The 17,694-nt window shown below is 36.2% G+C and overlaps 1 protein-coding gene across 5 annotated transcripts in view; it reads right to left on the minus strand.

The window, feature by feature from the left end:
- Positions 1-578: 578 nt before the first annotated feature.
- Positions 579-17,694, minus strand: part of LOC125240330 (choline/ethanolamine kinase) — a 38,602-nt gene continuing 21,486 nt past the window's right edge. For 3 of the 5 annotated variants that reach the window (XM_048148218.1, XM_048148217.1, XM_048148220.1), the window contains 5 exons: positions 13,566-13,745; positions 12,229-12,358; positions 8,285-8,604; positions 2,105-2,296; positions 579-745 (listed from right to left, as the gene is read on the minus strand). In XM_048148218.1, the coding sequence (XP_048004175.1) occupies positions 641-745; positions 2,105-2,296; positions 8,285-8,604; positions 12,229-12,358; positions 13,566-13,745 (927 nt within the window). In that variant the 3' untranslated portion in view covers positions 579-640. Of the gene's footprint in view, positions 746-2,104; positions 2,297-4,420; positions 4,682-8,284; positions 8,605-12,228; positions 12,359-13,565; positions 13,746-17,694 lie in introns of those variants that run through there. The other 2 variants (XR_007178605.1, XM_048148219.1) reach the window with 2 other exon arrangements.

Raw genomic sequence — 17,694 nt, forward strand, 5'->3', positions numbered from 1 at the left:
AAATATACCAATGGTGCCGCTCAGTCTGCCTATCTGTATGTCTGTCACATTATTTATAACTTCCAACTACAAAAATTTACACGCGAAAGCTGTGAGTAGGGACGGACTATCTAGACTTGAATGTGCTCGCTTGGCACGCTAAGTAGATGAGTTTGCTCGATCTTGCTTGTTGAGTATGAGTATGAGTATGGCGCATATGAAATTTGTAGTACTTTTTACTGAATAGATAGATAGATATATAGATTTCATAAGCGACATCATAGAATGTTTAATAGTGTTAATTTCAGTTTGGTAGATTTTTCGAAATCGACTAAGCACTATGGGGCTAACCCGAGGGTTAAGGGTGTATCGTACGAAGTTTTCCAGTACAGATCGCCATCCGGAGTTTCGACCTGAAATTTATCGAACCACTTCTCGCACTACTGCGTAAAAAAAAAGCACCATCTGCACTGAAAATTACATTATATACATATCGAGGGAAGAAAATATTAATGGAAAAGTAAGTCTCAGTAGCTCAGTTGGCAGGGATTGGGCCGGTGTCCCAAGAGTCTGAAAGTTCATGTTTTCCATGATTTTTGTAAAAAAGTTTATGTTCATGTCAAACGTCCAAGGATTCGACCGAGAGCGCGTCACACTGCACTCATATGTCTACTTCGCATATTTTTCTCTTCTGCGCTCCAAATTTGTCCTTCTTCACTTCCTGTTTCATACGCATGTAGGATTCTAGTCGGGTCAGGGCAAATTCCTGGAAATACAAATAATATTCATTTAAATATAAATAAATATGATAGGACATTCTTACACAGATTGACTGAGGCCCACGGCTTGTGTTGTGGGTACTCAGACAACGATATACATTTTAAATCATTATTACATAGAAAAACATCCATGACTCAGGAACAAATATTGTGCTCATCACACAAATAAATGCCCTTACCGGGATTCGAACTCGGGTCACTACCGACTGAGCCAGACCGGTCGTCAAATTTAATATCCCGAAATTCTCTATTCTACCATAGAGGATTAATAGGCTACTTGGCCCTTTTTTAAAGTCTATTTTATATTATTCATTACTGTCCAATTAACCCAAAGAAATAGTATCATATTTTATTACGACTTGAAAACCGCAAACAAAAAAACAAAGTAATTTTCACTTAATCGGGCAAAACCAATACTAGCCATGTTAATCTATAGGTTGTCTGACGTAAATCGAATTAAACACAAAATTTTCTAACATTTAAGTATGAGGCATACAGTTCATCATGTCAGTGATTGACTCGACATGAAGTTAGGTTCTGTGACGTCACTACATGTCTGACAGCGTTTTCGCTGGCCATAGTAAAAAAAAATATTACACACATTTTTACTCGAAAATACGTAGCCACCATACACTTTTAGTACCCAAAATCTATAAACATTGGTTTTTTATGTCAAATACTACAGGAAATAACCATTTCTTGTGCCAAATTCTATGAGTCTAGTAACCTATTAAGGGAAGAGTTGTAACTCCATACATCAGTAAATTCAATTTGTAGTGACATCTAGCGTCATCCACGCGTCAACTAGCGTCAGTTATCAGTACCACTACTCGACACTAGGTGTCAACAGTGTCTCATAAAATATTATAAAGTTAAAATAAAATATTCTATACCATGCACGAAATAAAGCATCAGATAGTTATAAGAAAAACATGGACAGAAGTTATTTTTAAATCAAATTTCTATTTAATAAGTCAGGTACAAATATAAAAATTTCGTCGAGACATCTATTGACAAGTAGCCGTACTGATAATTTACGTAAACGCGTCGACCTCGTTGAGTAGATGGTTGACGTTCGTCGATAGATGGCGTTGAATCGTGTAGTAGTTAGACATATCTCGGACAATGGCGACCAAATATATGAAAGAAGCGCGTTCCTACGCACGCAGTCTAAGCTCGTGTAGGTGAACGCGTACCATGCTTGTGTGAGTGAGATAAGACAGGTCGACTGGTCGCGTTGACAGGCGATAACTGTGAGACGAGAGCGGGTGGGGGGCGCTTTCAGCGGGGAGCGGGAGTGACCATACTGTACGATAGATATGAACACGAATAAAAAATAATCTTACCCAGTAACCGAAGGGGATTTGGCTCTTACTAGCGTTGACTATGGACCATAGACACCACAAGAGGTGCGTCGCGATTGTAAACGCGTCGACTTCGTTGAGTAGATGGTTGACGTCGTCGATAGATGGCGTTGAATCCTTCGAGTCATTCACGTAGTAATTGTAGTGCTTTAGATATTCGCGGATGAATATTTCCTGTGGAAATTCGATGGGTTTTAGGGTTTTGACAAGGAGATAGGTATTTTTCTTGGGATCTATGGGACTCTTAAGATTCTGACTCGCTAGAACTTAATTATATTAAAGTTTATAATTGAAAAAAAAATTAAAGAGACAAATTATGATTCAAATATCTTTTTATCACAGTAGTTCTCAAAAGTTTCTAAAAAATTAAGGAAAAAGTTAAATTTGTTTTTTTTTTAATTCCTATTTTGTTACCAAGATTTTTTTTGATGAATTGAGATTTTAGTAAGTTTTATTTCGTCATTAAGGTTCTCTAGTATCTATATTTTCTTAATTGTAACAATCATCCTGTATATATCTCACGAAAGTCGACTTATATTAGTAAATGTTGGTAACAAAATAGGATTAATTAATTTTTGCTGACGTGGCTTATGTACAAACTTTTTGAGAACTGCTGATCAATAGGTATCTATAAATTAAGGGAGTTTTTAAATATCTTAGAATACTTAGTATGTGTACTTTTCTTTCCATAAATATTAAACTTATAGTTAAAAAGTCGTTAAAACAGAGCATAATTATTGAAAATAATTTGTACAAATATCAAACAAAAATCCATAGTTTTTTTTTTTACATGTGAAGATTTTTTTCGGACAATTATTTTTTACATTACTTACAGCTCAGAATCACGGGGACGAGTATTTTTTAGTCCCCGAGTTTTTGAGTAGAGAATAACCACATATTTTTTTAGAGAAAAGGTTTACTTTTATCTATAAATGTACATAAACCTTTTTTTTATTTTTATAATATTAAGGATCACTTAGTTTAATATTAATATAATAGGTACGTATATACATTTTTTCTAATCATGATCGTTAAGCCGAAAAATATATAAGCACGGTGTTACAAAAAAGATTTCGCAGTACAAAATTATTTAATGTCTCAAAAGTATTTAGTATTTTAGGAAATCAAGTTAGTAAATTTTCGTGAATTATTAAAAAAAAACCTAGACCACAAAAACGGTTAAATTATATGGTTACCGGTTTAAAAACTTAATACCGGTCAACGAACTTATTAAACCCTTTTCCCGTCAACGTATCTGTGAAGGTGCTCCGTACAAAGAAATTTGTTAATCTCTGAATTAACCAGTTTCACTTTTTAGAAATCTTGCTTGATGTCCCTGATTTGATTGTTTTTTTTTAGATTGAAATGAAACCAGGAAAGCAACCAAGATAAGGGTTAGATTGTATCGAAGTTGTTGCGCGAAATCTTTTTCATGTAACACCAAGAATGTTCGCATTTATTTCTCTTTCATATCATCTTCAGCGAAGCTTCACGAAAGACAATTCTTTGTACAATTTTCATTATGTATTAAATTCACTAAAACTTCAACTGAAAATATTGAAAACATTGAAAAAAAAAAAGGTGAAATTTTCCTTACACGAAATAGAACTCCTTTGTTTTAAATTCGAACTAAACAAAAGCATAGATTAAATATAAGAAGACCATAATACCAATTACCATCACATACAATAAAATGCGACCGCCTAAGAACGCGCATACACTACACCACACATAGATGGCGCCACAAAAAAAATGTCTTGCAAAAATGGCTTGCTTGTTCTTAGGCGGTCGCATTTTAATGTATGGGATGGTATGATCCATACTAATATTATAAATGGGAAAGTGTGTGTGTGTCTGTTTGTTTGTCCGTCTTTCACGGCAAAACGGAACGATGAATTGACGTGATTTATTAAGTGGAGATAGTTGAAGGGATGGAGAGTGACATAGGCTACTTTTCACAGAACTTAATTTAGATAGAAGAAACAAATTCATATATTTGTATAGGGGCCGAGCGTGTCAAATTTTGTACTGAAGTTGATTCTTGCCTGTAATTTTAAATATGTCTCAGGCTCTTGATTGTTCATAATTTTTGTGTTGTTGCAATTGAATATCACGTAACGAGGCATTTTTTATGTTTTGGTTGACTTTAACTTACAAAAATTGACGCCCGAAAGCTGCAAGCTGCGAGTAAAGACGGACAACTCAGTGGATTTCACTGAGTTCATTTGACACGCTAAGTAGATACGTTTGCTTGATCTATGGTATATATGACATCTGTGCTACTTTTTGTCTCTTTCTAACGCGAGCGAAGCCGCGGGCAAAAGCTAGTCTTCTTATATTTAATCTATGACAAAAGCTACACTGACTCTTTTAATAATAATTTGTATTTCATTGGACTTCGGGACGCTAGAGAATAGACGCGAACATCGAACAAAAAATTTAGAAAACCGACACTCGTTTCAAAATATACTTTTTTTCGCTCGGTGGCGGCGCCATTTTGAAATACCGTAACGTCGTGGTCCTCAGCCGAGTTGTCTATGGCACACCATAGAGCAGGGTCTAAAAATGAAGCATAAACACACAAGCTGCGTAGTGGCAGGTTCCCCCCAAAATACAGATTTTTGATTGTGGCAACATTTATTGATAAACTTTCGAAAAGCAAATCATTATCAAACTTTCAAAAATCAAATCATTATATCCTTTTCTCTAGTACCGATATTTTTCTTTGTTCACTGAAACGTCAAGTTGTAAGGGCACGAAACGTGACAAACATAAAAAAACATCGACAGTCATTTTATCGATAAAATAGCCTTACGTAAGGTATTTAATTACCCTAAAATCTTGAATAAAAATAAAAACCTCTAAAATCTTGAATAAAACCCTTTCTTACTGTAAACAATATCTTATGTAAACTATTAAAATATGGTTCGTTTTATTATTTTTGTCCATTTATTTTCAAACATGTGACATTTGTATAAAGCATTAATGTTATTATATACACCTAAATTCAAGCCTATATTCCCTAAACGGGGTAGGCAGAGCACATGAAACTACTCAAGATCCAGTGCCACGGCAATAATTAATGACATAATTATAATAATTAAGGACATATTATACATAATGTTAGTTATTGATGGACTGAATATCGGAAGGAAGTCACTAGTGTCACTTCGTTCGTGCTAAATAAATATCTAGGTAGGTATACAAATCATACATATCGTCACTACTTTAAAAAAAACTTGTATCTTCGTCTGTCAATGAAGAGAAAATTGTAGTAAGTATGTATGGAATGCATATAGACTTACTGCGTTTTAACTTTGAGGAACAGCGTGAGATACGAGATTTTTTAAAAGTAGTGAAGATATGGCGATCTTGACTACAGGGTTTGTAATACAAGACCCAGTTGAATAGATTATTAGCATAGTTTCAATTCGAGAAATGCAATAACTACACAAACTTCATAACCGGTTTCGTTTACGGATATGACCGAATAATAACCGGTAATCGGTTACGGTTATCTTTGACGAAAGTTACAATCAAATAATCAAAAAATACGAATGTAAAAGCACAGCATTAGTGCGTTTTCACATTATCCGATCCGATATCGGATGTCGGACCGATATTTCATATATTTAAGCCGCCATCTTTGATTTTGGCCTTAGAAATTCTTCCTACTGAAAACGCACTTAGGGGATTGTATTTGTTTTTTTAATAAAACGCACATAATATTCTACATCTAATTTGATAAAACAATAAATACAAAAGGAAAGTACAGTGAGATGCGAAATTGCATGGAGAAATTATGAATGAATTAACTGATAAATTCATCAAGCACTTTTGCAGGTCACTGTACATTTAGTATATATTTGTCATTCGTGTATTGAAGTACGAAAATAATAGTTGCAGGGATCACAAACAAGTAAGTCAGGATAATGTGGTATTTAAAGAATTTAAGTCATAAATATAGGCAAACAACCGTAACCGGTTAACCGGTTATTCGGTTTTCAATAATCGGTTTAAAAAATAACTTCGAATTAAAATTATAAGAATTTTTGGGTGTTGCCGCAACCAGTAGCTTCTTAAATATTTTCTTTTGTTCTAAATAAATGAAATTTTGTATGAAATCTGAACAGTTTTCAAATGTTTTTTTAAACTTAATGTTGACTTGTAACTATGCATTTGAAATATTTATGTGTAGGCATAATATAGATGATATATAGTGAGTGTTTTTTGTATAAAAATTGAAAGAAAACGTAGTAAAGGGAACCAACATTTTTGTTTTTTGGATTATTTTGATGCAGGTATTTAAATTATAAACAATTGAAAACCATTCATTTATATAGATGTATTATGATCAATACGAACCTTATTGTGATAATCTAAATTCTGGAACTTAAAAAGTAGAATAAAATATATAAAAACCGGTTTATTGAGGTAACCGGTTATAATCAGAACAACACTATTTAAAACAAAAAAAAAACAATTAAGGTCAATACGGATAAGTGTGTCAAAAGTGTCTTTTTTTTTGTTATACTACGTCGGCGGCAAACAAGCATACGGCCCGCCTGATGTAAAGCGGTCACCGTAACCTATGGACGCCTGCAACTCAAACAGTGTCACATGCGCGTTGCCACCCCATTAGAAACTTGTACATTCCCTTTTGCTGTGTTAAGTACACAGCAAAAAGGAGTGTATAAGTTCTAAGGGGGGTTCGGGTTGTCGACGACTCAAAGGACAATAGACGGAACAAGTTAGTTCCGTAAGTCCTCCCGTCATCAGCACACCGCACCCTCGTTGAGCTCTGGCAGCCTTACTCACCGGCAGGAACACAACACTATGAGTAGGGTCTAGAGCTATTTGGCTGCGGTCTTCTGTAAGGCGGAGGTACTACCCCAGTTTGGGCTCTGCTCTAGATTCGAGCGAGACGATATCCGCTGTGCTGTGCTACCACACAAAGCGGAATATCATTCGCTGTGTCTAGCATAGGGACGAAAGTGTCTGGCCTTCAGATTTGACCATTTCACTCAATGTCACAGTTTTTGCAAGTTCAGACTTTTGCCATTTCCTACTCACGATAAAATCTTTATTTACAACTAACATATTTACATAATTATATAAGAAACAAGACTAAAACATAAAAGCTAGCTGTCTAAAACAGGCCCTTGAGGCATTGTATCAGGGATACTGGCGACATTTCCTCGCTGTGTCGCAATGCTGATACGTTGTGCGAGGAAGTCGCCAGCTCTTCGGTCACCAGTTACCTCAACCAGACGCTTCGCGATTTCTGTGAATAACTTGTTCGCGCTGGGACCCCACGGTATTCTTTGAAAAGACTTTTCAACCCCCGACGCAAAAACGACGGTTTGACGTGTCTGTCTGTCTGTGGCATCGTAGCTCCCGAACGGACGAACCGATTTGGATTTAGTTTTTTTTTTGTTTCAAAGCTGAGTTAGACGGGAGTGTTCTTAGCCATGTTTCATGAAAATCGGCCCACTATGTCGCGGTCGGGGGTTTTTCAACATTTTAATTTTGTGGTTTGGTTATATCACTATTAATTTAGTAGTACAAATGTATTGCGAAAAGAATTTAGTTCGTATTTTTACAGAAACGTACGAGCGTGTCATGATACTTCAGTCAGTCTCAGTACAAGACGTACTGACATTGACTGAACTAGCATGACAAATACGAACGTTTTGCGTAAAAATACGAAGAAAAAGCTTTTTGCACAATAATTAAACACTGACTATAGGCTACTTGCCTCCTAGTCAAATCAGCTTCTTTTTAAGAACTGTCAAAACGAATTTGAACGACTTGCTAATATGGAATTTATATGAAATCGAATTGAGTGACGTCACGGTCAACTCAGTTACTTTATATATTTCTACCTGACTTATTAAATAGAAATTTGATTGAAAAATAACTTCTGTCCATGTTTTTCGTATCTGATGCCTTATTTCGTGCATGGTAAAAAACATTTTATTTTAACTATGCAGTCAAGTTCCCTATTGTTTAAAAAGGCCAAACTGCCCCTTATGACACGCTTATCTATATTTACCTTGTCATAATTTTTAATCCGGAAAAATAACAGAAAAACTACTTTTAAAAATAACCGGTTTCCTCATAAAAACCGGTTAACACCAGTCACTAAAAGAAGACACCAACCTTTTGCTCCAAATTGGGACAATTCTCTTGATTCTCATAATAATACGGATGCTCAGGATTCGTATAATCGTATCCCCACTCTTGGAAATGGTTGGCGACATCGAAACCCCTATGGTTGTAGGCGCAATACTCAAAGTCTATGAGTACTAGCTTCGGCTCGCCTGAGTCGGAGAGATGGCTCGACTCTGAGTCGATTGTGTTCGCGTCTTCGTATTGAGAGAGTGGGTCGAAGGATTTTCTGGGGCTGTCCTCTTGATATGAGTGGAGTCTATATGTTGGTTCTTCGTCTGTGTGTACGTCTTCTAGCATTAAGATATTACCTGGAATTATACAATTTTGGTTAGTTTAACGCGTAGATATTTTTTAACCCCGACGCAAAAACGACGGGGTGTTATAAGTTTGACGTGTCTGTCTGTCTGTGTGTGTGTCTGTCTGTGGCATCGTACAACCGAGTTAGATTTAGTTTTTTTTTTTTGTCTGAAAGCTGAGTTAGTCGGGAGTGTTCTTAGCCATGTTTCATGAAAATCGGTCTACTATGTCGCGATCGGGGATTTTTTCAAAATTTTAAATTTGTGGTTATACATATTTCGGCGACCGATTTTAATTTTTGATGGATCTGAGTCTGAGTCAACAGAAAGTTTGGAAGAAAAGCTTTTTTGCGATAAAACTACCCCCTCGAAATCTGACCTGATCCACATTGAGCTGAAAAATTGTTGAGCATTAGACTTTTTGTTCGTCGCGACATCTATTGACAAGTTGCTGATAATTTACGCTAGTTGACGCGTGGATGACGTTAGATGTCACTACAAATAACTTGCATTTACTGATGTATGGAGTTACAGCTCTTTCGTTATTTATTCCTCTATGGTTATAATAGTGTTCAGGTATAGTTTACTTATTTGTTATCTTTCCACGTGTTGTGACAGAAATCCTTGTAAATGCCAGATAAGATACGCTTGTGATTTCAGATTGATTATTGTGTATAATGTGTATGTATCTAACTAAACACGAGCACACCTCGGATACTGGCGATCAAATATATGAAAGAGGACCGTTGCTAGCACACAGTCTATGCTCGTGTAGGTGAACGCGTACTATGCTTGTATGAGTGAAATATGACAGGTCGACTGTTCGCGTTTTTGACAGGCGGTAACTGTGAGGTAACCGGGAGGGGGTGGACGGCACTTGCAGAGGGGAGCGGGAGTGGCCATACTGTACGATAGTACTCTTTATTATACTGTGACACGAGATAAGAATTTTCCTCTTTTAATTTAATTCTAAGCTTTGAGGGAGATGCGCTAGGGTGCTGTTTCTTGCCTGTTATTGCCATGGTTACGGTCCCCTGAGTCACGCTGGTTTTATGCAAAATTATGCTATTTAAACTATGCAAACCTGTATTTTTAACCCCCGACGCAAAAACGAAGGGGTGTTATAAGTTTGACGTGTCTGTCTGTCTGTCTGTCCGTCTGTCTGTCTATCTGTCTGTCTGTTTGTCTGTCTGTCTGCGTGTGTGTCTGTCTGTGGCATCGTAGCTCCCGAACGGATAAACCGATTTGGATTTAGTTTTTTTTTTGTCTGAAAGCTGAGTTAGTCGGGAGTGTTCTTAGCCATGTTTCATGAAAATCGGTCTACTATGTCGCAGTCGGGGGTTTTTCAAAATTTTAATTTTGTGGTTACTCTGGTGTTAACAAGCCCTTTCCTTAATTTTGCCACCTACAAACATGGACTACATGCATGCTTGCATAATTTCAGTGGCAAAATCCATACTAATATTATAAATGGGAAAGTGTGTGTGTCTGTTTGTTTGTCCATCTTTTACGGCAAAACGGAGCGACGAATTGGCGTGATTTTTTAGGTGGAGATAGTTGAAAGGATGGAGCATGACATAGGCTACATTTTGTCTCTTTCTAACGCAAGCGAAGCGGGCAATAGCTAGTTTTGCATAAAACCAGCGTGACTCAGGGGACCGTAACCATGGCAATAACAGGTAAGAAAAAGTTGATTCCGCTGGCAAGATCAACCTGTTACTGCAATGTCACAATTTCGTTTTCTTCCAACCTTGCATTGTTTAATTGACAACATTTCATATTTTTGAGTACTACTTTTTATTGTTTGGTTTGAAAGAACTCAATACTAAAAGATACACGTATTTTTTTATTTTTCCAAAAACTGCTATTTTAATGAGAAATTCCCTTTTTATTACTACTTCGAGCAGAAAGAGCGTAAGTTACAAACGTCAAGACACAGCTTCGTGACGTCACATGTGTTGTTTCATACATCTAAGAAAACGACAAAATCATTCCTAAAAAAAAAAGTTTTAACAGTCAGCTTAAACAGTCCGGTATGTCTGACTGTCAAGTGTCACTGTCAACCACTAGTGAATGACTACGAATCATAGACTAAGCCATGATTTTTTTAATATCTTTGCTACGAACTGTGATAAGTCACTCTCAAACTCAAATGACATCTCAACTGGAAGATTTTTTTGTTATACTGGCAGCTCTAAATCAGTTATTTGACGTCACTTCCCCTTTAAACTATTTTTAAGATTTTTTATACTAAAAATGCGGAAAAAAAATTAAAAAAATGATTTATGTGATCTACAAGCGTATATCTCGAAATGGTTTTCGATTTAGGGACATTGAAAATTTTGAAACGTTGTCAATTGCTAACCCCCTTATTCATAAACGTTCTCTAAAGTTATCAAGCCGATAATAGTTATTTGTTATACAAGGGGGCAAAGTTGTATTTTAACGCCGAGTGTGGAATTGAAAAACGAGCAAGTGAAAGGATTCTATAGTTGAACCACGAGCGAAGCAAGTGGTTCGAGAATAGAATCCTGAACTTGCGAGTTTTTTAACACACGAGAAGTAAAATACATTTGCACCCGAATGTAACACAAAACTTTTCCCCTCGCTATAGCGAGGAAACTACAACGCAAAAACTGCGTTTATCACTGCTTCCAATAGTTCCACAGGTGGTAAATCATCTTTATTACTAGATTCAACTACTTTTATCAATTTTAAAGCAGTTAATTTGACTTAATTCAAGGTCAAATCACTTTACTCACTAGTGGATAAAATGCGTTTTTACTCACTGGTATTAAAGGACAAAACACGTGTTTCCGAGCTAGTGAGGGGAAAAGTTCGTTTGTCCCTTTCTATCAGACCAATACGTCGGAAAAGGACAAACGAACTTTATCGGCTTGATAATTTTAGTGAAAGTTTATGAATAAGGGGGTAAGGCTCTGCCTACTGCTTTTGAGGCCGTTCAAGTAGGTATTATGTAAGCACTGTAGGGATCGGAGGGGGGTCTTTGCTTTGTTTATATGTGTGTGTATGGGTCTAAATCTAAAATAGTTTAAGCCGGTTATTCACGTAACGCTCGACATGTTTCGATCCATTTCCGAGGATCTTTTTCAAAGAAGCAACCCCGCCTTTACTCGTCGAAAGCGAGGGTTTTATGGGTCTAAATCTGCTTACGTAATACTTGAACGACCCCTTTGGGAACAGGTGTGAATGTATGTATTGTATGTATGAGTTTATATATATAACCCGGCAACCTTCAAATCAAGGGTGAACAGGCATCTTCTGGGCGAGCTCACTCCATCGTAGGCCACGTCTTTGCCTTTGGCTAGTCTGTGGTCAAGAGTAAACCTATTCATAATTAAAAATTAAAATTCTGAAAAAACCCCCGACCGCGACATAGTGGACCGATTTTCATGAAACATGGCTAAGAACACTCCCGACTAACTCAGCTTTCAGACAAAAAAAAACTAAATCAAAATCGGTACATCCGTTCGGGAGCTACGATGCCACAGACAGACACACACACAGACAGACAGACAGACAGACAGACGGACAGACAGACAGACAGACACGTCAAACTTATAACACCCCTTCGTTTTTGCGTCGGGGGTTAAAAAATGTGAAGAATGTACTTACCTTCCTGCAAATCGTTGTGACAGAACACTACGGGAGAATCGACGGTCGCCAGAAATTTCTTGAGCCACTCTACTTCTTTCTCGAAATCCACCGCTTTGAGTCGCTTGATTATGTTGTTTTCTTCTTCGTTCTGTAAATAAACAGTTATTTTTGATCATGGAGGAATAAGTAAGGGAAGAGTTGTAGTGAGCGTTATAGTGACATCTAGCGACAATCACGCGTCATCTAGCGTAAATTATCAGTACTGCTACTTGTCTATAGATGTCGCGACGAACGAAGAGTCTAATGCTCACCAATTTTTAACCCCCGACGCAAAAACGACGGGGTGTTATAAGTTTGACGTGTCTGTCTGTGTGTGTGTCTGTCTGTGGCATCGTAGCTCCCAAACGGATGAACCGATTTAGATTTAGTTTTTTTTGTCTGAAAGATGAGTTAATCGGGAGTGTTCTTAGCCATGTTTCATGAAAATCGGTCTAATATGTCGCGGTCGGGGGTTTTTTCAAAATTTTAATTTTTTAGCTAATATTACAATAGTATTAATCAGTATGCTGTCATCAATTCCTTCTGCTTGTAATATAAGTTGTAAACTGTTCTAATACTAAATCCTTGGCAAACGAGACACTATTGACACCTAGTATCAAGTAGTGGTACTGATAATTCACGCTATTTGACGCGTGATTGTCGCTAGATGTCACTATAACTATGACAATATAAAAATTACTCGCATTTACTGATGAATGGAGTTAAAACTCTTCGAATACTTATTTCTCTATGTTTTTGATACAAGTTTGAAAATTTTCGCTTAAGAATACATCACTAAAAAGCGCAATCGTCGCGGAAAGTGACACCTATTGTATGGAGAACAGCCCCACCCCAAAACGGTTACTTAAATTACATACATTTTTCGTGATATTTTTTATTCTTATCATGGCTAGAGGATCTGGTTGAAAAAAAAGGCGCGTTGTTGTACAAATTTCCTAAAAGATGTCGCTGTTCCACACGCAAACTGGGTAACGGTAGTTTTTATAGTGTATGTCGCACACAATAGTGTTACCAGTCACGACCTAGTGTCGCTACTCACCGTCAGATGGCGTTGCTACAAGTTTTTTGTGTTTGCCCCTAAATTCGTAACCAACACCTCGGATAATGGCGAACAAATATATGAGAGGCGCGTTCATGTACCATGCTTGTATGAGTGAGATATGACAGGTCGACTGGTCGCGTTCTTGGCAGGCGGTAACTGTAAGGTAACCGAGAGGGGGTGGGCGGAACTTTCAGCGGGAAGCAGGTAGTGGCCATACTGTACGATAGTACTCTTTATTAAGCTTTGACCTTACCTTGCCAGTCCCCGTGAGTCTCTCTTCTTTAGCAGTCTTGATCCATTTCCCCATGGTCTTCCAAAGCCAGTTGGGTTCCTTCGACAGAGGGATGTCCATGGAATGTATGGCGGCCATTTTTTCAGCTATTTTCATGGAGAGAGCCGGCTCAGATAGCTCTTTTGTAAGAAGGGGTCGGGCCTGTAAGAGAAACAATAGTTTTACAAAAGGGCAAAATTGGGTTGACTACTACTAGTCAGGGACCAAACGACCTCTTTTACAAAAAGTCGTCGACATCTCTTCTAAATACCTAAAACAGGTATGGATGTGTTCCTCGTTATCTCCAGATTACGAATTGACCTGTTTTAGTTTAAGGAGGGGGGGACGGGTTGAGAAAAAGGGGGAGAAAGATGGCGGCCGACCATCATAGATATTTATTCACATCTCGAGTCCTATGGCACCAATCTGTTCGTGCAAGGTGTCGTTTGAAAGCTTATTAAACCTACTTTAATTGTTTTTAAATAACTATACTCATAAAAGTAACCGTTTACGAAATATTTGAAAATATGTGTTTTTTTATCGCGCATTAATTGCACAAGTACTAGAAAAAATGCGTCTAACTCAATAAACAATAACTTTACCGCAATTGATGTTATTATAAAATTTTCGCGTCTATTCATGCTCTTTCTAAAAATATAAGTTTCATTGGTATATGATAATATATAACCATGTAATTACGAATTTGGTTTAGCAGGAGTCACTCTGCCCGGTCGCAGAAATGGGCGCTGACCGTAGTAAAGTATTCAATATTTTTGAGGTCCTATTTTACGGATCCATATGCGAGAGGTATCGTTTCAAAGCTAATTAAACCTACTATATTTTTTTATAAATAACTATAATCATAAAGGTAGCTGTTTAGAAAATATTTGAAAATATGTGTTTTATAGACCATGAGTCGCACAAGTACCTACTGGTAAAAAAGGCTTCTTAATCAATAAACAACAACTTTCCGGAATTGATGTTAGTATAAGATTTACGCGGAATTTCGTGTGCTTTCTAATAACATAAGTTTTATTGGTGTATGATATTATATAACCAAGTAATTACAAATATGGTTAAGTAGGGGCCACAGCGCCCGGCCACGTATGGATGCTGACCGTCGCCAAATTTTCTATATTTTTCAGATACTATTTTATTTAACAGGAATCTTTGAAAGCATATTATGCGTACTATCATTGGTTCTCAATAATTTTAGTTGTAACTGTAGTATAGCTAACAAAATATTTGAAAATATGCATTGGAACCGATGTGAGTAAAACATGCTTCTAGCTCAATGAATTATATTTTTTCCGCAATTGATATAATAACAAAATAAACGGCGAAATGTATGACCTTTTCAAATAATAAGTTTTGTCAGTATTGCATAAAGAATTAATGTTAATTTATCCATCATACTCACTGCGCACCGTCATATACATGGATGACCATTTTCGTTGCCGTTTTCATAATTTTTAAGATTGTATCTTGGTGCATGACCAATAAACAATAACTTTACCGCAAATAATGTTATGATAAGATTTACAGGACATTTCATATGCTTTCTAAAAATATAAGTTTTATTGATGTATGATATTATACAACCAAGTAATTACGAATTTGGTTTAGCAGGTGTCACTGCACCCCCGTGACGTAAATAGGTGCTAACCGTCGCCTAATTTTATGTATTTCTCAGATCCTATTTTAGCGATCAATTTGTGAGAGGTATCATTTGAAAGCATATTATGCGTACTATCGTTACTTTTTAATAATTTTAGTCGTAATTGTAGAAGTTTACAAAATATTTGACAATATGTGTATTTTTACTGTATATGAATAGCATTCGCACTGATACGAGTGAAACATGCTTCTAGCTCAATAAATTATATTTTTCCGCAATTGATATAATAACGAAATGAACCGCAAAATGTATGGCCTTTACAAAAAATGAGTTTTGTTAGATTTGCTTAAACAATTAATGTTAATTTGTCCACCATACCCACTGCGCACGGTCAATCGTCATATAAACGGATGTCCCCCGCCGTTGCCTTAATTTCTTCATCATTTTACAGATTTTATTTTACTGATCAATTAAGTATATAAGTAAATTCGATACGTGATAGATTATATTTATTATGAATATACGATTAGTGAAATAAAATCTGAAAAATCATGAAAAAAGGCAACGACGGTGGACATCCATTTATATGATGGTGCGCAGTAGGTGAGCTGAACAAATTCAAATAAATTGTTTATGCAATACAAACCAAACTTATTTTTTGTGTAAGTCATACATTTTCCGTTTATTTTGTTATTATTTCAATTGCGGAAAACTATAATTTATTGAGCTAGAAGCGTGTCTTATCAATGCCAATGCTATTCATGCACAGTAAAATACACATATTACTAATCAAATATTTTGTAAACTTCTACAGTTTCGACTTGAAATATTAGAAATAAAGATAGTACGCATAATATGCTTTCAAATGATACCTCTCACAAATTTATCAGTAAAATAGGATCTGAGTAACGTAGAAAATTTGGCGACGTCAGTCAGCACCCAATATCGTGACAGGGCGCAGTGACACCTGCTAAACCAAATTCGTAATTACTTGGTCATATATTATCATACACCAATAAAACTTATATTTTTAGAAAGCGCATGAAATTTCGCGTAAATTTTATAATAACATTAATTGCGGTAAAGTTATGGTTTATTAAGTTAGAAGCATTTTTTATCTGTATATGTGCAACTCGTGCTCGAAAAAAAAACTCATGTTTTCAAATATTTTGTAAACAGCTACCTTAATAACTATAGTTATTCAAAAATAATTATAGTAGGTTTAATTTTCTTTCAAATGATACCTCTTACATATGGATCCGTAAAATAAGAACTTAAAAATATTGAATACTTTACTACGGTCAGCGCTCATTTTTATGCGACCAGCGGAGTGACCACTACGAAACAAAATTCGTAATTTAATGGTTATATTATCACTTACCAATAAAACTTATATTTTTAGAAAGCTCATGAATAGTCGCGTAAATTTTATAATAACATCAATTGCGGTAACGTTATTGTTTATTGACTTAGAAGCATTTTTTACCAGTACTTGTGCGATTCATGCTCGATAAAAAACACATATTTTCAAATATTATGTAAACAGCTACTTTTAATACTATAGTTATGTGTAAACAATTATAGTAGGTTTAATTATCTTTCAAACGATACCTCTCACATATGGATCCGTAAAATAAGACCTCAAAAATATTGAATACTTTACTACGGTCAGCGCCCGTTTATGCGACCTGGAGGATAACCCCTGCCAAACAAAATTCTTAATTATATGGTTATATATTATCATATACCAATGAAACTTATATTTTTAGAAAGAGCATGAATAGACGCGAAAATTTTATAATAACATCAATTGCGGTAAAGTTATTGTTTATTGAGTTAGACGCATTTTTTACTAGTACTTGTGCAATTCATGCGCGATAAAAAAACATATATTTTCAAATATTTCCTAAACGGTTACTTTTATGAGCATAGTTATTGGAAAACAATTAAAGTAGGTTTAATAAGCTTTCAAATGACACATCGCACGAACAGATTGGTGCCATAGGACTCGAGATGTGAATAAATATCTATGATGGTCGGTCGTCATCTTTCCCCCCTTTTTCTCGACCCGTCCCCCCCTCCTTAAACTAAAACAGGTCGATTCGTAATCTGGAGAGAACGAGGAACATATCCATACCTGTTTTAGGTATTTAGAAGAGATGTCGACGAAAATCGTGAAGGAGACGACTTGTGGCCAAATTGGCTCTAGACTATACATACATAAAAGAAATGGCATTCTGTTTAGTCCGTCACTTGAAAAAACCCCCGACCGCGACACAGTGGACCGATTTTCATGAAACATGGCTAAGAACACTCCCGACTAACTCAGCTTTCAGACAAAAACAAACTAAATCAAAATCAGTTCATCCGTTCTAGAGCTACGGTGCCACAGACAGACAGACAAAAAGACAGACAGTCGTTTTTGCGTCGGGGGTTAAAAACTAGATCCTCTTTGCCTGGAGGCAACTGCTAGCGAGTGACGTAGCCCTGATG

Source organism: Leguminivora glycinivorella, chromosome 27 (assembly GCF_023078275.1).
Source record: "Leguminivora glycinivorella isolate SPB_JAAS2020 chromosome 27, LegGlyc_1.1, whole genome shotgun sequence".
Classification (NCBI taxonomy): Eukaryota; Metazoa; Arthropoda; class Insecta; order Lepidoptera; family Tortricidae; genus Leguminivora; species Leguminivora glycinivorella.